This window comes from Papio anubis, chromosome 6, assembly GCF_008728515.1.
Source record: "Papio anubis isolate 15944 chromosome 6, Panubis1.0, whole genome shotgun sequence".
Taxonomy (NCBI): Eukaryota; Metazoa; Chordata; class Mammalia; order Primates; family Cercopithecidae; genus Papio; species Papio anubis.
The window spans coordinates 18,272,738-18,284,669 of record NC_044981.1 but is presented as its reverse complement, the minus strand read 5'-3'; the positions used below and the strand labels follow the sequence as shown (position 1 = coordinate 18,284,669).

Below are 11,932 nucleotides of genomic sequence, written 5' to 3'. Positions count from 1 at the left end.
TCGGTGAAGCTCCTGTCCACCTTGCTCACCCTCCAGTTGTTTGCGTGCCTCATTCTTCCTGGACACAGGACCAGAACTCAGGACCTGCCAAATGGTAGGACTGAAAGAGTTGTAACACAAATAGGGCTGAAACACAACCCCCCATTCCCAACCACATTGCAGGCAACAAGGAGAGACGAGCTGTAGAGTTTGGATAGGATTTGAGTGGAATCAATAGTGGGAAAAATGGTATACAATTTGAGGGTAGAAATGACACTATTTGTGTATGTTTTGGAAGGGGAACAAAGGGAAAAGGGAAGATTCAAAGGAAATGTCAAATTTTTGTACTGCAACCGGGAGTCCTAGCAAATTTCACTGATCACATTTCCATTAAGTCCACTGAGTACAAGGATCCTTTGGGTGAGCTAGTGGTTGAAGAGTTGGGAGAAAATAAAGGAAGTCACATACAAAAGAAGGCAGCATTGAGCAGGGAAGATACTTCTTTGAGTGTCTGCAGTGTTGAATGTGTAAAAAGCATTTGCATAGATGGCCTAAAACTCAGGGAGAAGGGTCTGGACCGGCCAAATTACCTCTACTATAGAACAGTGTGTGAGAGAGGAGAGGGGAAGGAATGGGGTGGGAGGGAGCCATTCCCCTTATATTTACAGGGGTGTAAATCTATGTGGTTGGCTATGTGAACCTTTAACGTGGCAGGTAGGATCTTTTTCCTTACGGTAGACCTTACAAGCGATGGGGTCCTTAGAAATACAGCAGATTTGGAAATTATCTATCACCCAGCACGATTTCTGGGGCATTGATGAGACGGCTGATTAATACCCCTCCGCCTCGGAGAAACACTGTAGATAGCGACTTCAGGGATCTCTCAACTTCTTTACCGATGCCCGCCGCGCCCCTCCGCGGCCCGGGACTGCTCATCATCTTTTCCGGGAAGCGACGGTGGAGACAATAAACACGCAGGCCCCCTAGCGTCCTTCCGTTCCGCGCTGCCAGGCCGCCTCGCCTGCCGCTCCCGCCCGCCCCGCGGGACACAGCCCGCAAGCACTCCGGGGCCCGAGCGCCGACCGCACGCCAGGCGCAGCCGGGAAGAGCCCCGAGAGCGCATCCCTCCGCCCGCGGCCGAGGCGACCCCTCGCGGTCCCGCCAGCCCGGGCTTCCCGTGGAGGCGCCCGGCCACCCCGCCTCCCCCGCCCCGCGCCCGCCAACTCCCAGCTCGCGGCCCTGATTGGTCGCCGCATTCCCGCTCTCCTTCCCGAACCGCCATTTTGAAAATCTTGTTGATTCTGGGGAGCCGAGCGCGCGGCAGCGAGCGTCACGCCAGACAGCGGCCCGCGCGCCTTCTCCTCGGCGTCGGCCGCCGCCGCCTCCCAGAACCTCCTCGTGCCCTCGCGTGCCAGGCCCGTGGCGGCCGGGATCCGCGGTGAGGGCTGCGTCGGGACACCAGAGGCCCGGTCGCCCCTGCCGCGGCCGACGGGGGAGGGACGCGGCCATTTGGACGGCGGCCTGGGGCGGGGGAGGGGACGTGGAGGGCCGGCAGCTCGGGCCGGGCCGGGCCGGGAACAGCGCAGGCCGGGCGGGCGCGCGCGCGCGGGGGCAGCGGGCGCGGTTTCCCGCCTCGGGAATCCCTGGACGGCGGCGGGCGTAGCGGGAGGGAAGCCGCCCCTGGGGACTGAGCGCTACGGGAGGAGGCAACTTTCAGGGCAGGTGTCCCGCGGGAAGGGTCGCATCCTTCAGGGTGGCCGCCGGGTCCTCCCCGCAGGAGTAGGGGGACAGAGACGTCCGGCTTTCTCCCCGTACGAAGGTTCACAGCATGTCCGCCTCGGCCCCTGCTGCGGAGGGAGAGGGAACCCCCGCCCAGCCCGCATCCGAGAAAGAACCCGAAATGCCTGGTCCCAGAGAGGAGAGCGAGGAGGAAGAAGACGAGGACGACGACGAGGAGGAAGAGGAGGAAAAAGGTGGGGGGAGTCGCGTCCCAAGTGATGGATTTTTCAGACCGAAGTTTTTTTGTTTTTTTCCCCCAGGAAACAAGTTTTCTTGCTCTTTTCGTGTTTAGAGGCGCAAAGTCGGAGTAATTTTCAGCGAGAACGTGTGCACAATTTATCTGCTTTTGTGCTGAGCGATGGCGTAGAATTGACTTTGTGAATTCCGGTTTTTAAAGTATTTGTTAGCGTAGTAGTGATGTATTGGAGTGCAGCCAACTTCTCGCCGGCTCTGAATGTTCGTTAACATTTCATCGTTTGACGGGAGGTTTGTAGGTCTTGGATTTGATTTTTTTTTTTTTAACTCCGTGTGTGCACCTTTGAAGTTGCTAAGTGGATGTTCTAATTTTGTCCGTTTCATGACACATCTTTTGCCTTTTGAAGTTATTGTAAGGTCTTAGTGCAGTCTGTTAAGACTGAAGTTATTAAGGCGAGACCTGTAAGTATTTGAATGCTTAAAAATATTTTTACATTTGCCAAAAAGTTTCCCTCCCTGGCAAACAGCGGTGAAAGCTGTTGCTACTTGAGAAAGTAGTTAAAAATGAAAAAAGTGAACTCTGAAAGAAAGTTAAATGTCAGCCCAGCACTGTCTCAGTTTCGAACCTGAGTCTGTTTTAAGGGAGGGCGTTATGAACCCTGATTTGACTGGAGGTGTGAAACGGAAACTTAACAGAATGGAGGAGTGTGCCGCATCAGTTTATCCAGGATGCATGCAGTGTCTGTTTCAGGTGTACCCGCTTCTTGACTGTTTCCAAACATTTAAAAATCCAAGTCGCGTCTCAGCATTCTTTGATATTAGCCTAGTCTGGATTTATTTCGTATAAGTCGCGTCTCTCAGCATTCTTTGATATTAGCCTAGTCTGGGTTTACTTCGTATATGTTTACGACTCAGCCACACTTGGGAAGAGGTTGAAGCTCTCTTCCTAAACCCGGATTTTTTTTTTAAGCCTCAACCAGCCTGTGGTCACAATCTGGGTTAAGATTACAAGATGTGCCTTTTGTTTGTTTAAAGTGGTATGTGCCCTAAGAAGGGCATTTTTAAGTGAAGCATGGCTTTTTGAGTATAAGTTTTTATATAAACTATTGCTTAATGATATGTTATTTTAAAATTATTTTTAATACAACAGCAAAACTGGGTGCACTATCTCACTACTAGCCAAAGAGGCTTTGCACTTTTTCTCCAATTTTTTGTTTGTATTTTAGTCTTTCTGTGGGGGCAGGGTTGAGATGCCAAAGAAATGGTGAATTTTTTTCATGTCAGGAAAGAATTAGAGAAGTCATGTAAATATACTGTAAATGGTCAACGCATTAATGCTTGGGGAACAGTTGGTAGTTGAAATAATCCCATGTTTTGTTCTAGACACATTATTTTTTAAAACATGATTTTGTAGAAAGTTTATCCCCTAACAGTTTTATTGTAGCTCTGATTTATTATTCTTTTTACTAATTAGAGGTGTTTGTGGGACATGTAGGATTGTGAAAGTTTTTATTCTACTTAACCCTGAATATTTAACTTTAGAATTGAGGCATCATGGAAGCCAGACAGTGAAATACTTTCTGTATTAGGATTTTTTTCTTTTTTTTTTGCGTTGCTATAAAGAAATACTTGAGGCTGGGTAATTTATGGAGAATAGGTTTAATTGGTTCGTGGTTCTGCAGACGGTACAAGAAGCATGGCGCCAGCATCTGCTTCTGGTGAAAGCCTCAGGAAACTTCCAGTCATGGCAGAAGACAAAGGGGGAGCCGGCATCTCATTTGGAAGTTGGACCAAGTGGTTGGGGGAGGTGCCACGCTCTTTTAAACAAACAAATCTTGAGAGAACTCACTTATCACCAAGAGTTACCATGCTAAGCCATTCATGAGGGATCTGCCCCCATGATTTAATCACCTTACCAGGCCTCACCTCCAACATTGCAAATCACTTTTCAACATGAAATTTGGAGGGGGCAAACATCCAAAGCATACCGTTGCACCCCCAGTCCCCCAAATCTCATGTCTTTCTCACATTTCAAGATTCAGTTGTGCCTTCGCAGTAGTCCCCCAAAGTCCAGTCTTGTTTCAGCATTAACTCAAAAGTCCCAAGTCTGTAAGTCCAGAGTTTCATCTGAAGATGAGTTTCTTCCACCTATGAGCCGGTGAGATCAAAAACAAGTTATTTACTCACAGGATACAGTGATGGTACAGGCATTGGGTAAAATTTCCATTCCAAAAGGGAGAAAGGCCAAAAGGAAGGTGCAGTAGGCCCCACACAGTCTGGTTTGGCTTATGTTTGGTTTTTTTGGTTTTCTGTGTTTGTTTGTTTTTTGAAACAGAGTTTTGCTCTTATTGCCCAGGCTGGAGTGCAATGGCCTGATCTCGGCTCACCGCAACCTCTGCGTCCTGGGTTCAAGCAATTCTACTGCCTCAGCCTCCCTAGTAGCTGGGATTACAGGCATGTGCCACCATGGCTGGCTGATATTGTATTTTTAATAGAGACAGAGTTTCTCCGTGTTGGTCAGGCTGGTCTCAAACTCCCGACCTCAGGTGATCTGCCTGTCTCAGCCTCCCAAAGTGTTGGGACTATAGACGTGAGCCACCATGCGTGGCCTACAAGTCTGAATCCTAGCAGAGCAGTCTTTAAATCTTTTTTTTTTTTTTTTTCTTTTTTTTTTTTTTTTTTTTCTTTTTGTGGAGAACGGGGTCTCGCTATATTACCCAGGCAGGTCTCGAACTCCTGGGCTCAAGCTATCCTCCCGCCTCTGCCTCCCTGAGAGCTGGGATTACAGGCGTGAGCCACCGCGCCCGGCGTCTTTAAATCTTAAAACTCCCAAATTATCTCCTTTTACTCCATGTCTGGCATCCAGGGCATGCTGGTACAAGGGGTGAGGGGTCCCAAGGCCTTGGGCAGCTCAGGATGCAAGCTGCTTGTGGCTCTACCATTTCGGAGTTTGGAGGTGGCAGCCCCTTTCTCACAGCTCCACTAGCCAATAGAGCCTTGGTGGTGAATCTAGGGGTCCACCCCCCCCCCCCCGTTTCCTCTCCACACGGCCCTACTAGAGGTTTTCTTTTTGTTTTTCTTTTGGAGACAAGGTCTCACTTGTCACCCAGACTGGAGTGCAGTAACACTATCTCAGCTCACTGCAAACTCTGCCTTCCAGGCTCAAGCAATCCTCTCACCTCAGCCTGCCAAGTTGCAGGGATCACAGGCGTGTGCCACCGTGCCCCGGTACTTTCTGTATTTTTTGTAGAGGAAGGGTTTTACCATGCTGCACAGGCTGGTTTCAAACTCCTTAGCTCAAGTGACCTGTCCATCTCTGCGTCCCAAAGGGCCTGGATTGCAGGAATGAGCCACCACGCCTGGCCCTGAGTAGCGGTTTTCTGTGAGAGTTCCACCCCTGCAGCAGGCTTCTGCCTGGACACCCAGGCTTTCTCATACATCCTCTGAAGTCTGTCCTAAAAAGGGCGGTCGGCCGGGCGCGGTGGCTCAAGCCTGTAATCCCAGCACTTTGGGAGGCCGAGACGGGCGGATCACGAGGTCAGGAGATCGAGACCATCCTGGCTAACACGGTGAAACCCCGTCTTTACTAAAAAATACAAAAAACTAGCCGGGCGAGGTGGCGGGCGCCTGTAGTCCCAGCTACTCGGGAGGCTGAGGCAGGAGAATGGCGTAAACCCAGGAGGCGGAGCTTGCAGTGAGCTGAGATCCGGCCACTGCACTCCAGCCTGGGCCACAGAGCGAGACTCTGTCTCAAAAAAAAAAAAACAACAACAACAAAAAGGGCGGTCAGGTTAACCAAAATTGGCAGTGATTTTGGTGGAAAGGGAAGTGAGAGAAATGACTAGTAAAAGATGACTCTTTTAAGTTTCTGTCTTTGGCAGGTAGGTGGATGGTATTAATGTTTTTTGAAAAAAATTCAGAAAGTGAGCAAGTTTGGAGATGATTATGATTTTTCTTTTGAATGTTTTGAGTTTAGGTGCCTATAGGACATGAATTGGAGCTGTCAAATGACAGACAGGCATATACTGTTGGTTCTCTGTATCTGTGGGTGCCTCATCTGTGGATTCAGTCAACCACAAATTGGTAAAAATGGATGGTTGCATCTGTACTGAACATGTTCAGATATTTTTGTTCCCTAAACAGTACAGTGTAACAACTGTTTACGTATCAGTTACATTATATTAGTCATTATGAGTAGTCTACAGATGATATAAAGTATATGGGAAGATGTTCATAGGTTATATGTAAATACTACACCATTTTTTTTTTTTTTTAAATTTTTTTTTTTTTTTAACACCATTTTTTTTTAAAAAGTAAGGGACTTGAGCATCCGTGGATTTTGGCATCTGAGGGATGTCCTGGAACCAATCCCTTATGGATACTGAGAGACAGTATTAGTTAATATGAATCTCAGATGAAAGTTGTGGCTTGGAGATTGACTGGGAAGTCATTAGCTTATAGTTGGTAATCACCAGAGACAAGCAAATGGTTTAAATCACTAAGTTGATGAAGTTGAGTGATAGTAGGGGTTGTTTTAGTGTGTTTTGTCTTCATTCTGTACAACATGGCCAGAATATACTTGTTGATAGCCCTTTGTCCTGAAGTATTCTTTCTGTGCAAATCCTTATACTACTAAATCTAAGTTGTCTTTAAAAGCCAGCGCACATGCTTTGTTCCTTTTTCCCTAGTCCTAAAATAATGAGTTCCTCCTCAGTGCACAGCAATTTGTTGGTATTATATCTTTCTTAAGATGTTTTATTATCTTTTATGTTGGTGTATATTTATGTCTCATTTCCTTAGTAGCATCTCTTTCAAAAGATGTGCAGTCTTTATCATCCATTTATCCCCTCTTAGTATTGAGTGCAGCTGCACAATACAGACATTAAATAAATGGCAGAACCTCGAGCAATGTATAGTATTCTTTTATCTGACTTTATTTCATTCAAAAAATGGTTTTATGTTAGATAAATGGAGCTTAATGTTTTGAATTTTGAAGTATATGCTACCTGTTTTCTAGATTTTTTTTTTTTTTTTGAGACAGGGTCTCACTGTGTCGCTGGAGTGCAGTGGCGTGATCTCAGCTCACTGCAAGCTCCGCCTCCTGGGTTTACACCATTCATCCCCCTCAGCCTCCTGAGTAGCTGGGACTACAGGCACCTGCCACCATGCCCGGCTAATTTTTTGTATTTTTTCGTAGAAGGGAGTTTACTGAGTTAACCAAGATGGTCTCGATCACCTGACCGAGTTAGCCAGGATGGTCTTGATCTCCTTACCTTGTGATCCGCCCACCGTGGCCTCCCAAAGTGCTGGGATTACAGGCGTGAGCCACCGCACCCGGTCTTGTTTTTTTCCTTTCTTTTTTTTTTTTAATGGAGGTAGGGTCTCAATATGTTGCCCAGGCTGGTCTCAAACTCTTGGGCTCAAGCTATCCTCCTGCCTTGGCTTCCCAAAGTGTTAGCATTATTGGTGTGAGCCACTGCACACAGCCATAGATTTTTGTGTGTTTTTTTTTCCCCTTTCTCGACTAAACAATTTAACTTTTTTCAGAGTGATTTATGGCCATCATTATGAATGTTATTCTAAACTACAAAGTAATGCCCTCCCAGTTGATTGCATTAGATGTAAACTTGGAGAGTTTTATCTTATCCAGGTACTTCAGGCTGTTCTGCCTGGAGGTCTTTATTTGTGTCTCTTTTGTCAGTTGACTAAATTATTAGTATTCTCTATATGTCTTTTGAAGTTCATAATCTCTCAGTTCTAAATTTGATTGTTTCTGAAGTATAGCAAACTGAATCACAATTATTAAATAGAATTATGTCCAAAGATTAAACAAAGCTAGATTTATTTCACAAACGAAGTAACTGGACTGTAATGGCAATAATTTTAGTTGGATAAAAATTAGTTTGCTTTCTAATTTTTTTTTTTTAACTGAGTCCCTGTGAGTTTGCCAGGTGAGTAAAATGTTAGTCTGAAAAAATTTTCGTGGTGCTCTATTAACTAAAAGTGTTGTCATCTTTTATGTTATTTGCTTTCCAAAACCATGCCCAGAGGAAGAATAAAGTGTTAGGTTTTGGAACTTTGTTCTACATGTTTATGTAATAAAGTTAATACAATGTTTAAGCTTTTTGTTAATTAAGAAATACTAAATTAATTTCCAGAAAAGAGTCTTATCGTGGAAGGCAAGAGGGAAAAGAAGAAAGTAGAGAGGCTGACAATGCAAGTCTCTTCCTTACAGAGAGAGCCATTTACAATTGCACAAGGTGAGTTTCTTCTAGCTTTCTTTGATTTTGTGGTGAAAATGTCTAAATTTGTGAAAATGATGGTTTGTAGCTTAGTATCAGCAGGGTAGTGTTTTATACTTTCGTTATAATTTTATTTAATTTGCTCTGTAAGAGCAAAGTTACATGTAAATTATGCTGTGAAAATAATTCCTATTAAATTAACTTTGTAAAATGTATTAGTAAGCCATGGGTATTTAATTGTGATTTTTTTTTCCCCCCTAGGAAAGGGGCAGAAACTTTGTGAAATTGAGAGGATACATTTTTTTCTAAGTAAGAAGAAAACCGATGAACTTAGAAATCTACACAAACTGCTTTACAACAGGCCAGGCACTGTAAGACTTTTTTACACTTTAAACCTACTTGTATATTACTTCACAATGGAATCAGTTTCTGTAAACGTTAGTTATCCACTAGTTCAATTTCCACACTTTATGACTGAACAGACTGAGATATATATTTATTAAATGATTTATCACAGGAAATATAGCTGAATATTAGCAGTTGGATTATAATATCCAGGGCTCTGTCCCTTTTTTTTTTTTAAAGACATGGTCTCACTCTGTCACCCAGGCTGGAGTGCAGTGTGCAATACATGACTCACTGCAGCCTCAACCTCCTGGGCTCAAGTGTTCCTCTCACTTAAGCCTCCCAAGTAGCTGGGACCACAGGTGCATGCCACCATATCATGTCTGGCTAATTTTTTTACTTTTTGTAGAGGTGGGGTTTTGCCATGTTGCCCAGGCTGGTCTTGAACTCTGGAGCTCAAGCAGTCCTCCCACCTTGGCCTCCCAAAGTGTTGGGATTACAGGTGTGAGCCAGTATGCCCAGCTCTAGGGCTCTTTCTCCTGTAGTAGTTTTTATTCCAAACTGAAATTTCAAATTATGAAATCCAAATTATGATGGTTTTAGTGACCTTTAAATGTATTGAAAGAAATTCATGTTTTTGGATTTTCTGGTCATTCAGAATAAGTGATTTGGTATAATTGTATCACATTTTTAGCAAATACCTGATAAATTGGATGATAGTTTTTTGCTAAAGGATTATTATACTGTACATAAAACTTAGTCTTTTATATAATTGAGGAAACTGCTTTAGGTTGTACATGGGCAAAGTAAAGTTGGGTGTTAGAATGCCTGAAGTAGAATAGAATGTCTGACGCATGACATAATTTATTTTCATGTCTGTTAATCTCATTTAATCCTTAAACCAATCTAATTAAGTCCTATAACTAGTAAACAGTATTAACTATAAAGTCCTTGATTTGGAAAAGAAGAATTACTAGTAACTTTATTACTTAGGAAAAGGATATCTTTTTAAGTAGTAACTTTCCACATCCTCTGGTACTGTCAGATAACTTTTGATTGTGGTAAAAATTCCCCAGTGAAAATTTGTTCGAATCGTTATTTTCAGAGACTTAAGTTTGTAGGATTTTTATAATGTTATTATGTTAGTAACATATATTTTTCAGTTTTGAACAAGAAATGTTGAATGTTGAACCCGTATTGAATTGGTTGACTGTTGAGCCAGTATTGTGAGTTACAGATAGATATGAAAATAAAGATGTGAGCTTTGAATTCTCTTTGAATTTATTCTTGTGTATATTACTGGGTAATAAATAGCATTAATAATAAGGAACATTTTCAGGTGTCCTCATTAAAGAAGAATGTGGGTCAGTTCAGTGGCTTTCCGTTTGAAAAAGGAAGTGTCCAGTATAAAAAGAAGGAAGAAATGTTGAAAAAGTGAGTTATTTTTATAAATACTATATTTTAATCAATATGCTTTAAGTTTATTTTTTAATGTTAAAAAAATCACATTCGGGCCAGGCACAATGGCTCACACCTGTAATCCCAGCACTTTGGGAGGCTGAGGTGGGCGTATCACCTGAGGTCGGGAGTTGGCGACCAGCCTGACCAACATGGAGAAACCCCGTCTCTACTAAAAACACAAAATTAGCTGGCCGTGGTGGCACATGCCTGGAATCCCGGCTACTTGGGAGGCTGAGGCAGGAGAATCGCTTGAACCTGGGAGGCGGAGGCTGCGGTGAGCCGAGATTGGGCCATTGCACTCCAGCCTGGGCAACAAGAGCGAAACTCTGTCTCCAAAAGAAAGAAAGAAAGATTCAGAGAAGCATTGGCCACTTTTTTAAATGTATGTAAGTCAGCTAATTTGGTTGGCTTTCCCTTTATATTGTGGAGAACATTTGTAAGCTTTCCTATATTAACACCTTGGTTTCTTCCATTTTCTGTTTCAGATTTAGAAATGCCATGTTAAAGAGCATCTGTGAGGTTCTTGATTTGGAGAGATCAGGTGTAAATAGTGAACTAGTGAAGAGGATCTTGAATTTCTTAATGCATCCAAAGCCTTCTGGCAAAGTGAGGATCAATTTTTACTTTTTTCATAAGAAATCAGTTATTCATAGCCTCTTTTTTTATACGAAACAAAAATTGATTAATAACAGCATTGCTGTCAGTATTCATTAATATCTACATTCAAAGACTATAACTTCTGTTGATGTATCTGCAATAATTTCTTGATAGAAATAATACAGATGCCATAGGGATGTGTTGCTTCAGAAAATCAGATACAAGGGATATAAGGTTAAGAATAGTGAATTAATGTCAGAAGGGACAGAAAGTACTAGTAGTCAGGGTTAGGTATCTAGAAGATACTGGAAGAATGAATAGAGGTTGGGCTGAGGATGAGGTTCAAGGCTGGAGGGAAGGGGTGCAATCTATAATCAAGTGAAGACAAAATGGGGAGTATATTAGAACTGGATGTTTTCCTGGATCCTGGAATGAATTATTTAAAAGTGACATTTAAAAGCTCTTACAAGTTTCCTGTATTGGGTTTCCAGAATCCGCAGCAGAGCCCAGGAGCCGGAGAGGGAAGTAAAATGGCCTTATAGTTTTCTCACTCTTCCTAAAAGCTAGTGGGTTTGCCCTAATTATTTAATGGTAACAAACGACGTAGGTGACTTAAAATGTCTGTTGAAGTGTTATATGACCTTGTATTTTTAGTGTGATTTAGGTCTGTCAGCAAATGTTTTTCTGTTCTTCCCGATCTTGACAGGAAAGGAGGTGTGAAGAGAGCGAGCAGGTCTAGGAGTTCAGGGGAATGCCATCTCGGATGGGAGAGGGCATTAAAGAATCAAAACCAGAAAATAGCTCTGGGACTTTGTTTTGGTCTGCCCTTGGTCCTTATTACCATTAGCTGCACGAGGACAGATAGAGAGCACTTACGGTGTTAACTTTGGTTATACAACTACAAACACAAGGTGTATGATGATTTTTGGTGTTTTAAATTGGCTTATTGAAAGACGACAAAATACTTTTTTTTTCCCTAACTTTTACTGTAGCTATACTTGTACTTTTTAAGGATTTAGTGTGCGGCAAGGTGATCACTATTTCCTCAGAAGCAGTTACTAAGTTGTTATGACGGCTATTTTTATATTTATCTTTTTCTCAGTGGTTTTCCAATTTATTGGTTTCAGGATACTATTACTCTCTTAAAAAATTAGTGAGAACCCCAAGAGCTTTTTTTAAAATATGGGTTATTTTTATCTTCACTGTATTTGACATTAGAACTGAAAATTTTTATTTTAAAATGTTAAAAATAGTATTTTTTATGAAAAATAACTTTTCAAAAGAATTAAAGAGTGGCGTTATTTTATGTTTTTGTATATCCGTTTAATATCTAG

The 11,932-nt window shown here is 42.9% G+C and overlaps 1 protein-coding gene across 3 annotated transcripts in view; it reads left to right on the top strand.

The window, feature by feature from the left end:
* Positions 1–982: 982 nt before the first annotated feature.
* DEK (DEK proto-oncogene) overlaps positions 983–11,932 on the top strand; it is a 40,240-nt gene continuing 29,290 nt past the window's right edge. Inside the window, exons 1-6 of one of the 3 annotated variants that reach the window (XM_021937027.2) lie at positions 983–1,417; positions 1,799–1,952; positions 8,112–8,213; positions 8,457–8,566; positions 9,880–9,974; positions 10,487–10,607. In XM_021937027.2, coding sequence (XP_021792719.1) covers positions 1,808–1,952; positions 8,112–8,213; positions 8,457–8,566; positions 9,880–9,974; positions 10,487–10,607 — 573 coding nt within the window. In that variant the 5' untranslated portion in view covers positions 983–1,417; positions 1,799–1,807. Of the gene's footprint in view, positions 1,418–1,607; positions 1,953–8,111; positions 8,214–8,456; positions 8,567–9,879; positions 9,975–10,486; positions 10,608–11,932 lie in introns of those variants that run through there. The other 2 variants (XM_021937028.2, XM_031666953.1) reach the window with 2 other exon arrangements.